Here is a 22,024-nt window from a genome sequence, read left to right as displayed (position 1 = left end):
TTGAGTAAAGCAATTTGTAGTAATCATTTGCCTTCTCAATTGAATAAAATATCTAATATTTGTTATCCCATTGTCTAAAGAGAAACCATGTTAGAACATATGTACAGATCAAAAATGATTTCCAAACACTAATAGAACTACAGTTTTGGTTTTCCAGGCTGGCCTGAAACATGCAATCCTCTTGCCTTGGTCTCCCCAGTAGCTAGGATAACAGGTGCACAACCATGTCCAGTTAAGAATACCACATTTAACCATCCCTTTGTCAAAGACAGTGCTGACCAGAGACATTACCATAATACTTTTCCAGTCTTCGCATTCAGCCACTATAAAAGAAATTCTTGTACTTTTTTTTCAAGCTATACCAAGAAACTTTAAACATTCTTTTAAGCCTTTGCTCCTCTTAGAAGAGCAGGCAAAGGGGTACTTAACAACTCAATTTCTATAGTGTATACAGAGAGAGAATCAGAATTCACCTTTTAGAAAAAGTAACAACTTTAAACCATTATGTAAAAAATGAATTGGCAGACCATAGGGAACTCTCTTTGTAAGTCTTCCCCCAGGAGCTAAAAGTATTATACAACATAATATATAGAAAGACACTATTTGAAAATAACATTGTTTTATGGGTTTTGGACCAGAAATTTTATAAATGAATGCCATGTATATGAAAAAACCCAGTACAGGATGAGAGTCAATCCTATTATCCCCTTGATCTCCCAACTTCTCACTGTGGATCTATAAAGGATCTTAAAAATAAATGAGGGAAGTTCTCCAATATTATAAAACACCTACACTTTAATACCTTGCAAGAACAGGAGCCAGTATACTGTAGAAATTCTTCCTCTAACATTAGTGTCTAACATTTCAACCACATGTATTAAAAATGGGGGCCATATGGTTCACTGGTAAGACAAGGGCTATCAAAACATTATCCCCTGATTCCCTAAGAGGAAAATAGCATTACTCTTTTATGTGCACTAAGAGTCCCACACCAAAGAGCAAGGCTGTGTTCTGGCTATTCATTCACCCCAGCTGAGCATATCAGCTCCCTCTCTGGATAGCAATCAAAGAATCTAGACAGCTGGGAGAAGCACAGCCTCTCAGCAACCACATGTGGCCACTGATACATTCTCTTGGCAGACAAGAAAAAGGCTGCACTTTAGATAATTAGAAGTTATTTGAAGGCTGAGAATCTGATTATCTAGAGTTGCCTCAAAATGAGGCAAAAGGTGACTGACTTTCCCACTGACTTTTCACTATTTTCTTTGGCAGGACTTTTATTCAAAAGAATTCATGAATTTTTATTTATGTGACAATATAATCCCATACGAGCTTATAGAAGTCATTTTATGATTTAAAAAATATTCTACCATGCTCATATATATCATTAGTAAAATTCTGTTCACCCCCTTTACTGACAATTACAGCCCAAACATACTGAACCTTTTATATATAGTATTTTCTTTCCACCTCTATCCCAAGTGTGGGACTACTGTGCTGCCAGACCTCTAATCTACACCATGCCCATATTATGTCTACATTCTGACGTTAAACTTTCCTTGGTAAAAATTCTGTTCTTTCTGAAGTTCCATTTGACTGAAAAGAAAAAAGTAGAACAACTGGAAGAGTTAAAGGAAAATGAGCTTTCAAATGGCATGATAGAAGAGAGATTAAGGTCAAAAGGAAGTCAAATGTCTTTTATATTAAATATTAAAGGATTTAAGTAATATTTTTAAATCAAAAACATTTTTATTTGTGAGCATTATTATACATAGTAGTTTAAAATTACATTTTATACTAAAAATTAATAATAAAAGGATGAAAAAATGTATAAAAACACTACAGCAAGTAGATGAAAACTTGTTATTTGTACAAGTAAGCTTAACATGTAAATACTGCACCATTGGTAAATTGAGAAATATTCTGAGTAAAGATGAACCCAGAAGACCCAAGTAATCACCCACACTTTACCACTAAGGGGGACAGTGATAACCATAACTCATACATTGTAATATATGTTCAACACATTGTTTGTTATATAGAAACGCAGAAGCTGGGTAGAATGAAGGCACTGGGCTAACATTTGTTCTGAAAAATACCCTTGAAGGTCTAATATAACATTGACTCTGCCCAGTCACTGTTTTGGCTCATTCATTTAACACTTATTTAGCACCCAGTACTTGCCATGACTGCAAAACACAACATACACGGTAGTCAACAAAAGCCATGGTCTCTACCTACAGTAAGCTTACAGGAAAGTCTCCCTTTCCTTCCTCTGAGAGTACATACAGACCCTCTCTCTCTAACTAGCAAGGCAATTAAATAAGAGGTAATGTATTAGAAATGAATGTATTTGGAATTACATAGCTCAAATCCTCATTGTGCCTGGTTATAATTTCAGAGAGGACCTTTACCTTTGCTGAGCTTTGATTTTCCCGTCTGAAAACAGTAATTAATAGGGTTAAATGTAATAGCACAACACATAAGAGATCACAAATAATAGCTCACTCTCCACGTAGTTTTCTCTATTAATAAATATAAAAATTCCTGCCAGAAAAGCAAACTCCAGACATCAGAAACAAAGAAACTCTGCATAGAAGAAAAGCTTCTTGGCTTACAAGAAACAGAATAAATTGTGTAGAAAAGGAACAATTTGACCACATCAAAGCAAACACATTTAAAAGCCAAAAACAATCTGGAAAAAAAGATATTCATATCAAATACAATGAAATTAATCTGTGCTAAATAAATAGCTCATTTGATGGAAATAAAAGATTGCCTGTCCGTGATTCTACAAGAATCATCAAACAACTACTGTTGAGGCCACAAGAATTTTTTTGATGAACATCCAGTTTTCAAATCTAGCATAGGGATGAGTTTCAAAAGCCCATTCAAAAATGTAATATTGTTGATTAAGAAAACAAATAAATAAGTTAATAATAAAGAATAGCAAACATGTACTAGAAAAACTGAAACTAAGGAAAAGATAAAACTTTATTATAGAGTCTTTGAAAAATGTTGACCATCAAGCAGATGTTTGTGAGAATCTTTAGGACCAAATGTCATGCATTTTGTAAAACTGCTAACTATAAACTTCACATGAGGAGGAGCAGTGGTAAGAGTGTGAATAAATAAAATTCTAAAAATCTCACTAAAACTTCCAAATTTAGAGGAAAACAGATTCAGAGGGAAACAGTCTGGAGAAATGCAAGTGTCCATAATACCAAAAATCTCTAACTTCACCATATTCCCTTCCTGTCAAACAACAACAACAAAAACATATTGACCCTTTGCATATTTTCTTAAAAAAAAAAAAAAAGGCAGGAGTAACTCCGGAGGCTAAAGCAGGAGGATCAAAAGGTCAAGACCAGCCTAAGCAATTCAGCAAGATAAGGTTTCAAAACTTAAAAAGTAGCTCAGTGGTAATACACCACTGGTTTCAATCCTCAGTACCAAAAAAAAAAAAAAAAAAAGGAAGGAAGGAAGTAAAGGAAGGAGGAGAAAAGAGGATAGACTACAAAAGAGTACCAAGCAAGCTAACTAGCTCCAGAAATTATGATCAGTATGAGTAAATGATGGGCTAGAAGAGAAACTGCCACATGAACCTTCATACACACTCAAGTGGGGCCAAAAGAAAAGTGGATGGGCTGGGCATGTCAGCACATGCTTATAATCCCAGCTCCTCAGGAGTCTAAAATAGGAGGAATACAAGTTCAAGGCCAGTTTGGGAAATCTGGAGAGCCCTGTTTCAAAATAAAAAATTAAAAGGGCTGAGGTGTAGCTTATTGTGTATAGCACTGCTGGGTTTAATCCCCACTGCTGCAAAAAATAAAAAGTAGGTAGGGAGGTAATGGAAATAACTTATGATGAGATTTCGACAAACAAGAGAAGGGATATATGCGACTGACTCAGGGAAACCTGATGAGGAAATCCTTACCCAGAAGATCAAAGTTTGAGAATATCTCCCACACCTACCCAGGAGTATAAATTTCAAGTTAAAGGCCATCCAAATAGTGAGAGCTTCACACTATTCAGATAGTATGAGATGTAAGATGCAGAAAAAAGGGCTGAGGCCATATCCTCCAGGAAGGCTGCCACAACCACAGAAAATATTTCCACCTCCCATCCCTAACCCATTACCCCCATAGTCAGGTGATAGGCAGAGACTAGATAATATCTCGCCCTCAAAACAGTATATCAGTAAGGAAAACAAACTCATCTTTGATTGGGTGGAACAGATGGTAGGAAAAAAAAAGATAGCACATACAAAAGCAGACAAGCCCAGACAGAGTTGACCAAGCAAGTCTGTAAAGAGTCTGGCCTAGCAAATGCTCAAACACACTACAGAAGAATGGCAGGGAAAGGGGAAGCAGGAAAGACAATATACAAAAGGCAGATGGAGGAAAAACAGAACCAGGAATCAAAGAAAGCTCACTGAAAACTTTTCACACTACTGAGCAATTTAATAAGAATATGAATTAAACAAAATAAGCCTATGGGGTGATAAGGGAGGCTGGAGAACTAAAACTATAAAAAGAGAACCAAAACAAACCTAACATGTTGTATATGTGTATGTGTTGCATTATAAATAATTGAGGGACACTCTGCTGAGTAATGAAACATAACTGTGGTGTCATATATCAAATCTCAAATGACAAGTGGGTCATGTGATCACTACGTCATGAAGCCCATATCCACATAACATGAACAGTATATAAAATGGACAGATCAACCACCAGGTACAGTGACACACACCTGTAATCAGAGCAACTCAGGAGGCTGAGGCAGGTTCAAAGCCAGCCTTAGCGGGCTGGGGTTGTGGCTCAGCAGTAGAGCATTTGCCTAGCATGTGTAAGGCCTTGGGTTTGATCCTCAGCAACACAAAAAAATAAATAAATAAAATAAAGGTGTCCAACTACAACTAAAAATTTAAAAATTTAAAGAAAATTTTTTTAAAAGCCAACTCGGTGAAGCCCGAAGCAACTTTGTGAGACCCTGCCTCAAAATAAGAAATAAAAAAAAGGGCTGGAGATATAGCTTGGTAATAAGCACCCCTAGGTTTCAATCCCCAATACAATAAATAAATTAATTAAAATGGACAGATCTAAAATCACTGCCAGAGGCTACTTACTATGATCTATATGTCCCCAAAGTTTATGTATTAAAACTTAATCCCTATTTTGGTGGTATTTGGGGAAGTGATTGAGTCATGAAGGCCCCATCTGCATAAATGAACTAGTGCCTTATAAAAGACTGGAGCATATGGCTCAGTGGTAAAGCACTTGCCTAGCACATGTGAGGTCTTGGGTTCAATCGTTAGCACTGCATAAAAATTAAGTAATTAATTAATTAATTAATTAATGATATTGTGCCCATCTACAACTAAAAAATAATTTTTTTAATTTATAAAAAAGAGGACATAAAAAGAACTCAAAATACTTAACAAAAAAAAAAAATCAAAAAACCCAATCAATAAATGGGCAAGTGAACTAAACAGACACTTTTCAAAAGAAGAAATAAAAATCAACAACAAATACATAAAAAAATGTTCAACATCTTTAGTAATTAGAAAAATATAAATCAAAACTACACTGAGATTTCATCTCACTCCAGTTAGAATGGAAGCCATCAAGAATACAAATAATAAGACAGGTGCAGTGGTGCAAACCTATAATCACAAGTTTGAGGCTAGTCTCAATAACTTAATGAGAACCTATCTTCAAGTCTAAAAAAAAAAAAAAAAAAGGAGAAGGCTGGGGACATAGCTCAGCAGTAGAGTGCTTGTCTAGCATGCACAAGGCCCTGGGTTCAATCCCTAGTATCATAAATAAGAAAAAATAGTTTAAAGATATATGCAATATGAAGTCAAAGCTTTCTAAGAAATATACATTTAACATTTATTGCCATGTTGCTTACATCCCATATTATACAGCACCAGACCTTACATAATAAATGTAACATTTTTCAATGGTTGTGTCTTTTTGATGATGAGAGGTAAATTCCAAAAAAATAAAATTACTCAAGTTAGCTCACATTGGAACTTTCTGATTACATTATACTATACTCTGGTATGTTATCAGGGGTTATGTCTGAGAGGTGGTGCTAAATCAATTACTGTCTCTTTTCTATAGTTCTAGATGTTTAAAATATTAATTTGAAAATATGATTTCAATGAAAAGATAACATTTTCATATGATAACAAAAGTATGCACATTTTGGTGTGAGTAATATTGAAGTGAGAAAGAGATGAAGTAAAATCATGCCCTACATTGTTATAAGTTTTAATCTATCTATAAAGAATTTGGGACATACCCCCAAATTTAAAATATCTATGCATCCCAGAACTAAAAACAAGTGACCTTGCAAAGCATTCAATTGAATTATAACAAAACTCTCAAAATGAAGAAACATTGAGAGCAAATATTCCCCAACAATGTTGCCAGAATAAGGTTGCTGGGGACCCAGGGCAAGCCTCTGCCTTCTGCAATCCACTTAGACCTCTTCCAGCACATTCCCAAATCACCACTGCTTGCCTCTCCTGTCATATGGAACACTCTAAGGGAGGTTCTGGGAGGTAAAGAGAAACCAAAGGTAAGATGGGCCTTTATAGTTCTGAGCCACCCAAAACCCATTTCATTTTCTATTGTTATTATACTGTTTTGCTATTATTTTGTTATTATTACATAACTGAGTTAAGGGCGGCTCCTGTCTACACTAGCCCCTTCTTTGAGCAGAATCTTAACTCACAGACAGACCAAATAAGCATATTTTTACCAATTTAGAGTTTGTCTGTTTTGGTATATCCCATAAAACTGCACCTAATATCTGCTAACCAAAGATAAGACAAACCCTAGGACTTAAAAACAGCCAAATTCAATGTTTTCTTTTCAGTGTTCCAACTGTCAGCTGAAACCAATGTAATCTGCAGTTATACCAAAAGCAAGGCTGGAAAGAGAACAGAAGTACACCCAAATCCACACAGAAAAGCAAAATTGTGGTCACTGCAAAACTTGAGAGATTCTGGTTTTTTGTTTGTTTGTTTTTGTTTTTGTTTTGGTGTTCCTACTGATTTGAACCCAGGGGTATACTTTACCACTAAGCTACATCCCGGCCCTGGTTTGGTTTGGTTTGATTTTTTGAGACAGAGTCTCACTACCTTGTGAGATTCTGATTTTTGATACTAACAGTCCTTTAAGTCTTTAAGTTATGTGTTTACCAGGAAAGCTCAAAATGTGAATAGTCTCACATAAAACTAAGCTTATGATCAAGAAAAATAATCTTTAAAAATAGAACAAAGAAGTAAATAGTGGTGATAATCTTAAAGAACCCTTTTTCCATAAACCACAAATTCATTATGAGAAGAAGGCAGTGATGCAATATGACTATACAGTACAAATTAGGTGATAAGAAATAAACTTCTAAGGAATAAAATAGGCACATCATAATACAAATAACATAATTTGTAAAATAAAAAATGAACACAAATTAATTTTTCAGCAAAATATTATAGAAAACATTTTGTTCATCAGATAAAGGTTTCATCCTGTATCTTCAAAGACTTCTCCCTCCTTACTTTTCCCTCGCATTTATGGCCTTAATTTCCCCCTCCCTTCAAGATCAAATTTCCTTTTTTTTTAATATTTATTTTTAATATTTGTTTTTTTAGGTATCCACAATATCTTTATTTTACATATATGTGGTTCTGAGGATCGAGCCCAGTGCCTGTGCATGCAAGGTGAGCACTCTACCACTGAGCCACAACTCCAGCCCAAGACCAAATTTCTTTATGTATGAGCTTTCCTTTTGGATTTCCATTTCTTCTCTAACGATTCCTCAATTTCCTGGGCAACCTGACCAACATTCTTCCCCTTCTTTTAAAACTGTTCCTGTATCATAGATGACTTAAAAATAGCCAAATCCAGTGGTTTCTTTTCAATGCTCCAGGTGCTTAACCTGTGACATTTTCGACTCCCATTACTGCTTGAAACTCTTCCCTCCCAGCCTGGCGCTGTAGTGCACGCCTGTAATCACAGCATCTCAGGAAACTGAGACAGGAGGATCTTGAGTTCAAAGCCAGCCTCAGCAACAGCGAGGCACTAAGCAACTCAGTGAGACCCTGTCTCTAAATAAAATACAAAATAGGGCTGGGGCTGGGGCTCAGTGGCTGAGTACCCCTTAGTTCAAACCCTGGTACCAAAAAAAAAGAAACTCTTCCCTCCCTTTATGTGACACCATGTTCTCCTCTCTCCACTTGTGTGCACTACCACCCCCAATCCTGGCAATCAATCCCACAGCTTCAAGTATGCTAAACAACCACTCTGCCACTGAGCCACAACCCATCTGCCCTCCATCCCCACATTTTTTTGTTTTTGTTTTTTCTTTTTTCTGTACTGAGTATTGAATTCAAAGGAGTTTTACTTCTGATCTACATCCTCAGCCCTTTTTAATTTTTGAGGGTCTTGCTAAATTTCCCAGGCTAGCTTCAGATTTGTGGTTCTCCTGCCTTAGTCTCTTAGATTATAAGCATGAACCACAATGTACGTCCCATTTGCATCTCTTAATCTCTGTGTTAATTCCTCTTCCTATTCTCCTTAAATTTTTCAATCTCAACAGAGTCATAGTATTCTTGAAGAGTACTGTCTATCTCCACTAAAATTCAGCTAATTGCTAAAGATGATAATTTTGCCTTATCATGGGCTTTAAGCTACAAGAAAACCCAATTTAATAGTCTGAAAATAACAAGGTTTGGTTTTTGTTTGTTTAGAGGGGGAGAGGGTTACCAGGGCATTAACTTTTATTTTGAGACAATCTCTTTAAATTGCTAAGGTTCTCACTAAATTCGCTAAGGCTGCCTTTGAACTTGTGATCCTCCTGCCTTAGCCTTCCAAGCCATTGGAATTACGTGCATATGCCATCATGCCTACCACAAGGGTATTTAAAGCAAAGTAATTTTTTAAAAAGTGCTCTAAAGTCTAAAGAAAAATCTTCTCAAGAAGAATAAGTTATCTTATTCTTCAGTTACCTCAGGAAGCTGAGGCAGGAGGATTACAGGTGTAAGCCCAGCCTCAGCAATTTAATGAGGCCCTAGCAACTTAGCAATACTCTGGGTTCAATCCCCAGTACCTAAATAAGTAAATAAATAAATAGGGCTAACATATAGCTTGGTGGTAGAGATTGTGAATAGCTCAACCTTTAGGCAATGAAAGCTTTGTACTAAAAACCAAAAAAGTTGATCATTTATCAGAAACTAAGATTAGTAACTTCTGGATTAAAGTGGATAAAAAAGGAAGTGGTGGCATAAAAAAAGATAACAGTGCATCCTCGCCCAAATTCAATTCTCTCTCTCTCTCTCTCTCTCTCTCTCTCTCTCACACACACACACACACACACACACACACACACACACCATTCACATGGCCTACAGAGAGCTTCTCTATCCCAGAGCTCCCACAAAATTTTGCATATATTCTCCTTTACAGTGACTGACTGCAATACACCACAGTTAGTTATTATTTATCAACTTCTAGATTGTAAACAATTTTATCATCTTTCTACTCAAACTAGTACAGTGCCTGGACTCTCAGAAGATTCTCAGTAAATATGCACTGGTTGGTTGAAGGAATGGATGGAGAAAGATGATACAAAGATGGACTAAATATATAAGTCTTGGTTCGGTCTCTAAAAAGCTCTGTACACCTCTAAAAAATCAATAATACCTTTTCAGTGTCCCTTTTGCATGCTTAAAAGATTCCTATACATTATAAGGTTTATCAATTTATCACTTAGCATAGTCCTACAGGACAAATTTCGGGTAAATAAGGATGTAACTAACAGTATCTCCAAGTCAGATGATGAGTAAAGAAAACTCCAGTCCAAATATCTTGACAGTAGCCAGATACATTACACAGACAACATAAAGCATCGTATTCTACTGAGCAAAGTGAAAGCAGTTGATCTAAAAATAATATTTGTCTTTACCACTGGCCTTCTATCCCAGCAGCTTGGGAAGCTGAGGCAGGAGGATGACAGGTTTAAGCCCAGCCTCAGCAATTTAGTGAGGCCCTAGCAACTTATCAATACTCTGGGTTCAATCCCCAGTACCTAAATAAGTAAATAAATAAATAGGGCTAGCATATAGCTTGGTGGTAGAGACTCCTGGGTTTAATCCCTAGTACCACCAAAAAACAAAGATAAACTAAGATAAACCCAGGTCCATGTGCCTTCAAAAAAGCAGCTTAGATTTAAACTTCAAAAAAAAATAAATGTTGGGGCTGGAGCTGGGGCTCAGTGGCAGAGTGCTTGCCTTGCACACATGTCAGGCACTGGGTTCGATCCTCAGTACCACATAAAAATAAACAAAATAAAGATATTGTCTCCATATATAACTAAAAAAAACATTTTCTAAAAAAATATAAATGTTGGTCAGGAGCAGTGGTGTATGCCTATAATCTTAGGATCTGGGGTGAGGGTGAGGGGGGTGTCAAAGGCAGGAGAATCCAAGTTCAAGCCTAGCCACACCAACTTAGTGAGGCCCTAAGGAACTTACCAAGATCCTGTCAAATTAAAAAATAAAAAGTGCCCAAGTATGGTAGCACACACCTGTAATCCCAGCAACTTGGGAGGCTAATGCAGGAAGATCACAAGTTCAACTCCAGTATCACCAACTTAGCTAGGATCTAAGCAATTTTGTGAGACCCGCGCTCAAAATAAAAAATAAAAAGAACTGGGGATATGACTCAGTGGTAAAACACCCCTGGATTCAGTGCCCAGTACCCCACAAAAAAAAAATATTAACTTCAAAACATATCTTCCTCAAGGCTGAGTTATGGCTCAGTGGTAGAGCAAGTGAAGCACTGAGTTTGATTTTCAGCACTGCATACGAATAAATAAATTAAATAATTATTTATTATATGTCCACCTACAATCAAAAAGAATTTTTAAGAATTTAACAAAAACACATCCCCTATTTAAAAAAATAGATAGTTAGAAAAAAATATCATACTTCCTTTGGGACTGTTTTTTGGACTTTTCTTACAAACCAAAGCACCAACCAGAAAACTGAAATTGAAAAATCAAATATATGGCCCAGAAATTACTCAGCATAGTTCCCCATAATCTATGAAGAATCAAAGTTATACACTTAAGCCAAACAAAACAACACTCCCCAACCAATCCTATCCCATCACCCTCCCCGACACTGGGGATTGAACCCAGGGCTTCCTGTATCCTAGGGAAATATTCTACTACTGAATTATATCCCCTGCCTTTTATTTGAGATAGTCTTACCATATTGCTGAGGCTGGCCTTGAACATGTGATCTACCAACCTCAACCTCCTGAGTAGCTGGAATTAAAGGTATATGCCACCATACCCAGCAAGTAACTTTCTAAAAGGAGGGTTTTATTCTGAATTGGAAAGGAGGTAAATTCACTCACAGACCAGATATGGGTGGCAAATTAGTTTGGTTTAAACCACAATCTTCTACATGCATACAACCTGGGTTATGAGCCTTCACTTTTTAAATTTCAGACAAGGTTTTCAACCTGTAAAGAGCTTAGAAGACTGCCTGGTTCAAAATGAGCATTTGGCAGGTGCAGGGCTACCGCATGCAACTTCACATCACCTGAAATACCATCAGAAATTCAGAATCTCCAGTCCAATTACAGACTTAGAGTCAGAATCTGTGTTTTTATCATGATCTCCTTGTTATTCAAATGCAAATTAAAGTTTGAGAAGCACAGCTAGAAAGCACTTTAACATTATATTCTATGTTACTGAAGCCAGAATTATACAGGCAGACAGTATAAATAAATAAATTGAATCAGGTCAGATCAAGGAGGCCAATTTTGAGTGAGTCCCACAGGTTGGTGACTGTCCCCTGAAAGACTGAAATGTTAATTCCTTCAGAGCCCTTCCTCCACCCTTATCAAGAAACTGCCCCACTCCAACCTGTTGCTAAGGTGACCTATCCCAGGAATTGACCCTCTCTACAGGAAGCTATAAGGTTGTTAATTAATGTGTCCTTGGCTACTCCATCCTGCCCTTCTCCCTTCAGCCCACCTGTTTCCCACCTTTTGGGCATCCCAAGGAGCATTCCCTAGGCCTAGTCAAATGCCTAGTCATGTACACAGGAAGAATAAAGAAAAGAGGAAGAGGGCAGAAAAACAAAGGAAGCCTAGGACATATAAAAAGGGCAGAACACCTCGCTTCTGGGGATACCAGGACACCTGCTATGGCCCCCTTCTCCTTCCTTGGAGAAGTCTATGTTACCCCTTTTTAAATAAACCCTGCTTTATATGCTTGCCTCCATGTGCTTCTCTAATGTTCAAACTTCAACATGTGAGGAATCAGAACTGGTATTATAATTTTAAAAACATTATTACTATTTTTTAAAACACTATTATTTTCTGCAACTTGAAGAAGTTACATTTATTTTTAATAAGAGGCAAAGAGTTAATCTGAGATCAAAATTCCTCCATTAGTGATTTCATACCATACCTTATTCAGACAGTATAAAGGCACAAAGTTGTAGAGGACTGCCATCTAGTGGTAACTAATTCTGATGCATGTACAAACAGGCCTCTTCTTCGGCCTTCCCTTGTTTTAAAACATTTTGTTTTAATGCTGAGTAATATTCCATTGTGTATATATACCACAGTTTCTTTATCCATTCATCTATTGAAGGGCATCTAGGTTACTTCCACAGTTTAGCTATTGTGAATGTGCTGCTATAAACATTGATATGACTGCTCAAAATAAAGGCTGAATAATAATAAGTGGACGCTGATCCATAAGTGGGGGTGCGGTGCTCTTGGGAAAAATGGAGGAACTTTGACTGGGCAGAGTGGAGAGTAGGGAGGGGAGAGGGGAGGGAAGAGGAGAGGGGAGAGGAGATGGGGAGAATTAGATGGACATTATTACCCTAGGTACATGCATGACTGCACATATGATGAGAGGTTTGCTGCAATTGTGTACAATGAATCAAAATGCATTCTGCTGTCATATATACATATTTAAAATAAATAAATACATTTAAAAACATTTTGTTTAAAATATTGTTAAATAATAAGTGTTTAAAATATTTGTTTAAAAACCCGACACGGAGGGGTTTTGCTTTGGTTTTGTGGTACTGGGGACCAAATCTAGGAGTGTTCTACCTCTGAGCTGCATTCCCAGCCCTTTGAGAGAATGGGTCTCACTAAGTAACCCAGGAAAATCTCAAACTTGCAACCCTCCTGCCTCAGACTCCTGAGCAGTGCTGGGTTTTGTTTTTATTTAATTCCTTTATTGAAGCCCTAAGTTTCCCTTTTTTATACCCAGATTAACTCTTAGGAATTTTTCAAATTAAAAGAATGACCCACTCTCTTCTGGAAAGGTAGAGACATTAAGTTTAGAAAATGAAACTTTTGAAATGTGCATAACTTAGAGGTGATTTTTGCTTTCTTCTCCCCAAGTTCTATACTTTGTACCATTTATTTGTATAGTATTCAAGGGAAAAGCTTTCTTTTTTAAATGTTTTTCTTAGTGCATTATAGTTATACAGAATAGTGGTGTTCATTTGGTCATAATCTACCTGCAAGAATATAATTTGCTCCATTTCAGTTCCCAGTGCTTCCTCTTTCCCTCCCCTCGTCCCTCCCCTTACTCCCCTTCTACTCTACTGATCTTCCTTTTATTTTTTTAATTGGTGCTTTATAGTAATTCATAAAGTTGGAATTCACTGTTATATATTCATATATGCCCATTAAAGGCTACTTATTATGAAGAAAAAAGTAATTTTATAATTATCTGACCTAATAACCTCTACATTTTACCCTAAGGAAATAATCAGAAATGTAGGCAAAGGTTAATGAAGAAAGATTTCATTTCAACAAATGAAACAATAGGTTTATAATAATCCACTGAATCAGCTCATCAAAACTTATGTAGCATTCTCAGTTAGATCACCTATAATTTCTTCTTACTACAAAAAAAGTACATCTATTTATATACAGAAGGAAGGAAGGAAAAGCAGGAAGAAGAGAAAAATAAATAAATGGCAACTTTATATGACTACCATATTTTGGATAATTTTCTAATATGCATTCCCATGCATATTTCTATGACTTTCGTTATAGTATCAAGGACATTTTCATGGGCTGGGGATATAACTCAGTTGGTAGAGTATTTGCCTTGCATGCACAAGGCCCTGGGTTTAATCCCCAGCACAGATATATATATATATATATATATATAGAGAGAGAGAGAGAGAGAGAGAGAGAGATATGACCATGAAGAATGAATGACTCACCTCTCTAGCATTAGATTTTATCCTATGGATAATTTTTTATCAACTTTATTGAGATATCACTCATATACTTCAAAGTTCACTCTTATAAAGTAAACCACTCAATAGTTCTTAATGTATTTAGAGATGTGCAACACACTTGTATGTGTGTAGATGTGTGTATGTTACTGGGGATCAAACCCAGGGGCACTCTACTACTCAGCTACATCCTAAATTCCTTATTTTAAATTTTCAGACAGGATCAACAAGTATCCAGGCTGGCCTTGAACATACAATCCTTCAGTCTCAGCTTCTTAAGTCATTGCGATTTTAGACGTGAGCCTCCACACCAGGCTTCTATGATCTAATTTTAGAACATTTTCATTATTCCCAAAAGCCCTGAGTTCAATCCCCAGCACCACCAAAAAAAAAGAAAGAAATGGATAGTTGGTAGAATGAGAAACGTTATTATCATATATACACGTATGACTATATTATTGGAGTTACACTACACCATGTACAGCCAGAGGAATGAGAAGTTGTGCTCCATTTGTACAAAATATGTCAAAATGCATTCTACTGTAAAATAAATAAATAAATAAATAAATACACTGATCACTAGGAAAAAAAGAAATTGGAAAAATATGATAGAGCCAAGGGGGTATGATCTAATGGTAATGAACAAGGTACTCCGCAAAGCCTGATTGTTCAGGTTCTTCTCTGTGACCTTTCATCTTCAGAGACAAGGATACTTCTCCCCTTTGGGTATAGGAAGCACACCTCTCCTATAAGTCTAATGATCTGCTTCAGGGCAGAAGGGTAGAGGGAAGGTCAGAGTAATCTCGCTGCTACTATGGTGTTCTTCAAATTGTCAAGGTCTTTCTTATTTTTTTTTTCCTTCTTATTTGGTGCTGAGAATTAAACCCAAGGCCTCATACATGGTAAGCATGTGCTCTACAACAGAGCCATACCCCCAGCCCCATGATCCCTTATTTTAAGACAGCATGCCCTGAACTCTATCACATTAATTTGGAGGTCCATTATAAAGTCCAGCAAAAAATGTTACACAAAAGCAAGAAAATTCTTTAATTGGGTTAATGTGATCTGATAAAGAAATAAAAAATACAATATAATCTATATAAAATAACATTTGCTATGTGATCTAAAGAATTGTCATGAGTCTGCTGTGGTGGCTCCAATCTGTAATCCCAGCAACTCAGGAATCTAAGGCAGAAGGATCACAAGTTTGAGGCCAAACTCATCAGTTTAGTGAGGCCTTAACTTAGGTAACTTAGTAATTTAGAGAGACCCTGCTTCAAAATAAAAATTAAAAGTGCTTGGGAGATACTGTAGCTCAGTGATAAAGAATTCCTGGGTTCAATTCCCAGTACTCAAAAAAAAAATGTTGTGATATAATTTTTAAAAAACTACTTTTAATTAGCCAAAGCACTTTTTTTCTCTAATTATAATTTTTTGGAATCCAGATGGAATACAGAATTTAGCAATTTGCTTCTGGGGATTTGATAGGGAAAAATAAGTTGAAAATAGCAAAGGGAGACCTAAATCCCCCAATGGTGTCAGACTTAAAAAAAATAAAATAAAAAAAAACAGTGAAAATCAATTCTAAAAGCTGAGAGTGGAAGAAGTACTGACTAAAATTTGCTTCTCACATAAATCTCTTTCTCTCTTCTCTTCATTAACTCTAAACATTTCCCACACTCCTCAAATAATGCAAACATTCCCATTACTGGAGTTAAGTAATTCTGCAATCTAACCAACTGTTGTTTCACATCACTTTAGGTGACAGCAAACTTTTAGCTGCACATCACCACCAAAAGTATATATGATTGTGCAGGTATGGAGGCACATTCCTATAATCCTAGCAACTCAGGAGGCTGAGGCAGGAGGATCTAAAGTTAGAAGCCAGTCTGGAAAACATAGTGAGACCTTGTTTCAAAACAAGAAATAAAAAGGACTAGGGATGTTACTCAGGGGTAAAACACCCCTGGGATCAATCCTCAGTACTGCAAAACAAAAGTCTATGCTTGGTAATTAGTATGCCCAAATTCATCTATGCCCTCCCTGCTTTCACCTCTATGTATGAATAAAATGAAGTTCATACAGATGAAAGATATTTCAAAAATAGTCATTTCTTGTGTAATTAAAGAAAAATGTAATATAACTAACCACTGTAATGTAACAGTTAAAAAATAAACTCACAAAAACATAAACTCAAAAAGAGCAAAAATATTATAAAATTCCTAATCATGTTCAAAAGGTGGCACAAGTACATATATAAATTCATACTCAACCACAGTCACAAAATAACATGGGTAAGTGTCAGCACATGACTTCTGTTCTCAACCCAGCACCACCAGCTCTTCTTCTGTGTTTCAGCACAGTGAGAAAACTCTGGTCGCCAATAAGAACTCCCAACACTCAAATAGCAGTAGTGTACACAAGCACCATGCCCTGGAGATTCCAGAAGTTCTAGGTCTAGTACACACACTGAAGGGAGCATTTTTGCTAATTAGAAACAAAAATGCCAAGGTTGGAAGAACACATCCTTACCAGCCAGTACAGTCAGCCTTCCTATTATAGCATTCTGCATCAGTGTATTCAACCAACCTGGCATCAAAAATATTCAGGAAGGAATGGGCCTGGGGTTATGGCTCAGTGGAGAGCGCTCATCTAGCACATGTGAGGCCCTGGGTTCAATCCTCAATACCACATAAAAATAAATAAAGGTATTGTGTCCAACTACAACTAAAAAATAAATATTAAAAAAAAATATCCAAGAAGGCTGGGATGTGATTTAGTGGTAGAGCATTTGTCTGGCATGCAGGAAACCCTGGGTTCTATCACCAACACAGAAAAAAAAGATGCTCTGAACTAAATATGTACAGACTTTTTTATTCTGGTCATTATTCCCTAAACAATACAATCTAACAACTATTTACATAGCACTTACATTGTACTAGGTATTATAAGTAATCTAAAATATTTTAAAGTATACTAAGGATATGTGTAGGTTATATGCAAACACTATCCCCCCACCACCTTTTTTTGTTTGTTTGTTTTTGTACTGTGGATTTAACCCAGGAGCGCTTAACCACTGAGCTACGTCCTCAGCCCTTTTTATTTTTTATTTCACTAAGTTGCTGAGACTGGCCACGAACTTGTATCCTCCTGCCTCAGCCTCCTGAGTTGCTGGGATTAGGGGTACACCACTATAATATATATATATATATATATATATATATATATATATATATATATATATAAATAAATTAAAAAAAAAAAAACACCTGGCTTACCTAAGGGATTTTACATAAGGGATTATGATATCTACAGGTAAGGGGAGTCCTAGACTCAATCTCCCAAGGCCCAAGGATACCAAAGGACAACTGTACTTGGGAAAAGTGATGCCTTTGTGAAATTTAAAAAGGCACCACTTCCTCGAGGGTAGATTTACTTCAAGCCCGAAAGTGTGATTTGATAAGCAGAATCAAGCCTATATTTCAGCCCTCACTTGTCCACTCTTACAGTTGCTCTTGCATAAAAACAACCCATAAGAACTCCATGCAGCAGCTCTGGAGATGAGTAGGATGAAGAGAAGGGTTTGCAGCTTCACCATATCTGTAGCAGATACAGCAAGTACTGCCTGTCAGTAAGAAGGTCAGCCCTTAATCTCCCTCAAATAGGCAGGCACACAGTTCTAGCACACACACACACACAAAAAAAAAAAAAAAAAAAACACTCAATTTCAGTCAGCTTATAGGCATTTAGAAATGTCTCCGTAGACCATGTACAAAGGCTATGAAAATCAAACACATCTGTTGTTTAAAGTTTCCTTTTTTATTGTTTTGAATATTTGGATACAAACTTTTCAATAAAATATCTTATTTTAACTTGCTCTAAGATTCAAACTACAAAATCCTCCATTTTAATATGACCAAATATTTTAAATCTATCATTTAAAATAACATACTGATGATTAAAAACAAATTACCTTTTACCCCACCAAATGATCCATAAGTCATATTGCAGGCTGTTCTCTGAAGATTATGTTCATACATTAATTTAAGCTGATATTGGTTCCCATGTTCCACATTACCCAATGTTCCTAAGGAGAAAATAATTAAAAGATTACTTTATATTTGTTTATGTGAAAAGTCATTAATTTCTTCTCATCCTCTATACCAAGTGATTTAATGCTAGTGAAAATTGAAATGACAAAGCACTAAGACATTATGAACAATTAGCATAATGATAACATAGCACAGTTAAAACCAGTTAAATCTCAGCTAGATTTTACACCATTAGATGAAATACTACCTGGGGAACATTTTATTATCTATTTCTATTAGACTTGCCTGAGTGAAGTGTAATTATTTAAATAACAACAAAATACTCTAATTTCAGTTCTCAAATAAATGAGGTTAAGTTCCTTGCATTTATAAATAATAACAGAGCAAACAAAATGACTTGAAGTATCTAAGAAAAAAAAATCTCCAACACTTAACAGAAATGCATTTTCCCATTTCAACTCTCAAAATACTCAATCCCCTAATGCATTATATACTATGATTATGGAGAGATTCTCTAAGTTTCCCTCAGCAAGTAATGTGTTTTAATTTAACTTTGTCAAAATCACCTCCTTCAAAACAAAGAAAAAACACTTTCTCTGCATTTAATAGATCATATGAACACAATTATCCTCTAGTTCTTTTCATAATAGAAAAGGTTTTGTTTGTGATTGGGTTTTGTGGTTTTTTGGGGGGGAGGGGGGAAAAGGGGAGTATTATCAAGGATTGAACTCAGAGGTGTTTAACCACTGAGCACATCCCAGTCCTTTTTATTTTTTTATTTTGATACAGGGTCTTGCTAAATAGCTTAGGGCTCGATAAATTGCTGAAGCTGGTAATCCTCCTGCCTCAGGCTCTGGAGTTGGTGGAATTACAAGATTGCACCACCATGCCAGTCAAGAAAAAATTCTTTATCCAACACAGGGCCAGCCTCAAGAATTTAGTGAGGCCCTAAGCCATTAGCAAGATCTAATCTCGAAATAAATCATAAAAAGGAGGCTAGGGATATAGCTCAGTTGGTAGAGTACTTGTCTCACGTGATCAAGGCTCTGGGTTCGATCCCCAGTACCACAAATAAATAAATAAAAAGGGCTCAGTGATTAAGTACCACTAGTTCAATCCCCAGTACAAAAAAAAAAAAAAAAGATCCTTTTTTTTTTGGGTGGGGGGCAGGGGGATTACTGGGGCGTGAACTGGGGTTGGGGGTTACTGGGTACTCAACCACTAAGCCACATCCCTAGCCTATTTTTTTTTTTTTTTTTTTTTTTTTTTGGAGACAGGGTCTCATTGAGTTGCTTACCACCTCTCTTTTGCTGAGGCTGGCTTTGAACTCGTGATCCTCCTGTCTCAGCCTGTGATTACAGGCATGCGCCACCACACCCAGCCCAGGAAAAGATTCTTTACCCATATTTTTTCTCTGGTGGTAGCCTTACAGTTAGAGCTACAGACCAGCAATCAGGTAACAGCATTAGGAATAAAGAAAAAAGATTCAAAAAACAACTTTCTCCATAAGGAAGCATCTCTGAGCCTGACACAGTGGTACCTGACTATAATCCCAGAAATTTGGGAGGCCAAGGTGAGAGGATTCAAGTGCAAGACCAACTTGGGCAATCAGACCCTGTCTCAAAATAAAATTTAAGAAGGGCTAGGGTATAGCTCAGTAGTAAAGTGCCCCTAAATTCAATCCGCAGTTCAAAAAAAAAAAAAAATGAAGAAACATCTTTGTCATTTATTCATTCAAAATGTAAAAATTAAAGAAAATTTTAAACTACCAGAAAACAAACAAGAGTCCCCAAACTGGGTAGTATTTGATCATTAAAACAATCTAAATATATAAATATGTGCATCTATTTGTTTGGGGTTTTTTGTCCCAAATGACTTACCAATGTGCATTTAGAGTATAAGAATATTTTTTTCCATTTTAAAATAAAGGCAACCTTAAATTCAAAAAAATTTAAGAAATTTCCCCCAAATCACATAACTGGTAAAGGATATTTGCTCAAACCAGGTCCTTCAGAGCCAGGCATGATATAGCATCATGCCTGGTTATCCATCACATAAAAACATGTAGGGAATTTGGTCCTCCCCTCAGTAAAGATCATAATGTCCACAGATATGGTCAATAACAATTTCCCAAATTAAAGTAGTAAGAATATGCCACTGCAAGCTAAGTGCAGTGGCCTGTACCTGTAGTCCCAATACTAAGTAGGCTGAGGCAGAAGGACTGCTTGAGCCCAGGAGTTCCAGGCCAGTCTGGAAAATGTGTGAGACCTCATCTCTTTTTAAAAAAGAAAATGAAAAAGAAAAGGAAATGAGAGAGGAAAATCAAGTAACATTAAGGAGCTGTAGTCATGGCTCAGTGGTAGAATGAGCACTTTCCTGGCATGTGTGAGGCCCTGGGTTCAATCCTCAGCACTGCATATAAATAAATAAATAAAATAAAAGATCCATTTACAACTAAAAAATATTTTAAAAAAGAATTCATACCAGGGGGCTGGAATTGTGGTTCAGAGGTAGAGCACTCGCCTAGCATGCCTGAGGCACTGGGTTCGATCCTTAGAGCCACATAAAAAGAAAATGAAGATATTGTGTCCACCTATAACTAAAACATAAATGTTTAAAAAGAAAAAAAAAAGAATTCACACCAGGGGACAGGGGTTGTGGTTCAGTAGTAGAGCGCTTGCCCAACATAGATGAGGTACTGGGTTTCATCCTCAGCACCACATAAAAATAAATAAAATAAAGGTATTATGTTCATCTAAAAAAAAAAAAAGAATTCACACCAGTGAATACTGGATTCAGCAGTTAATATTTAAACACATTTGGCATAAAATAATAATAGGATTTGTATTTTTCCTAGAAAAGCATCAATGATACCATATTAAAAATTAGTAGGCTGGGGTTGTGATTCAGTGGTAGAGCACTTATCTAGCATGTGTGAGGCACTGGGTTCAATCCCCCGCACCACATTTAAAAAAAAAAAAATCTAAATAAAGGTATTGTGTCCATCTTAAAAAAAAATTACATTTCCACAAAGATAAAAAATTATACAGGTTTTGTCCTTAGATATGTAGACTGAATATAGTAAGTATATGATTTGTCTACATGAAGCTGAAGTTAATAAAAAATATTTCAGTTAGAAAGTAACTACAAATATAAGAATGGGAACCTAATAACGTATACTTTACGTATATTTTGCCAAAATACATTCTACTGTCATGTATAACTGAAGTAAAAAAATTTTAAAAAGAAAGTAAACACATATTTAGAACATTTATTCTACTGGTCTTATCACACAAGAAGATTTAATTTATACAAAAAAAAAAAAAAAAACCTCCAGAAAACCAAAAGTCAAAGAAAGAATCAAAGATCTCCTTGGTGACAGTTTTCAGTGTAATTTTAGATCACTACTCCACAATCTAAAGATGTTCAATGAGCTAATTACAGATTAAGTAGGTTCATTGAGTTAAAGAACTAATTAGATTATATAAGTCAATCAAACATAAAGAACCACATCTTTTTTATCCTTCTCATGGCAACCATTAAAATTCTATAAGTTGAGCTGGTGCTATAGCTCAGCGGCAGAGCGCTTGCTTGCCTAGCATGTGTGAGGCACTGGGTTCAATCCTCAGCACCCCATAAAAAAATAAAATAATAAAATAAAGGCATT

The 22,024-nt window shown here is 36.2% G+C and overlaps 1 protein-coding gene across 3 annotated transcripts in view; it reads right to left on the bottom strand.

Annotated features, from left to right (window-relative positions):
• Nucleotides 1–22,024, bottom strand: part of Bbs9 (Bardet-Biedl syndrome 9) — a 462,827-nt gene that overhangs the window by 418,251 nt on the left and 22,552 nt on the right. For all 3 annotated transcript variants that reach the window (XM_076863784.2, XM_076863792.2, XM_076863800.2), the window contains exon 5: nt 18,279–18,392. In XM_076863784.2, the coding sequence (XP_076719899.2) occupies nt 18,279–18,392 (114 nt within the window). The remainder of the gene's footprint in view (nt 1–18,278; nt 18,393–22,024) is intronic.

The sequence above is a fragment of the Callospermophilus lateralis genome, chromosome 1 (genome assembly GCF_048772815.1).
Source record: "Callospermophilus lateralis isolate mCalLat2 chromosome 1, mCalLat2.hap1, whole genome shotgun sequence".
NCBI classification, from domain to species: Eukaryota; Metazoa; Chordata; class Mammalia; order Rodentia; family Sciuridae; genus Callospermophilus; species Callospermophilus lateralis.
Note: the sequence above shows the minus strand (reverse complement) of the source record. Positions and strands in the feature narration are given on the sequence as shown.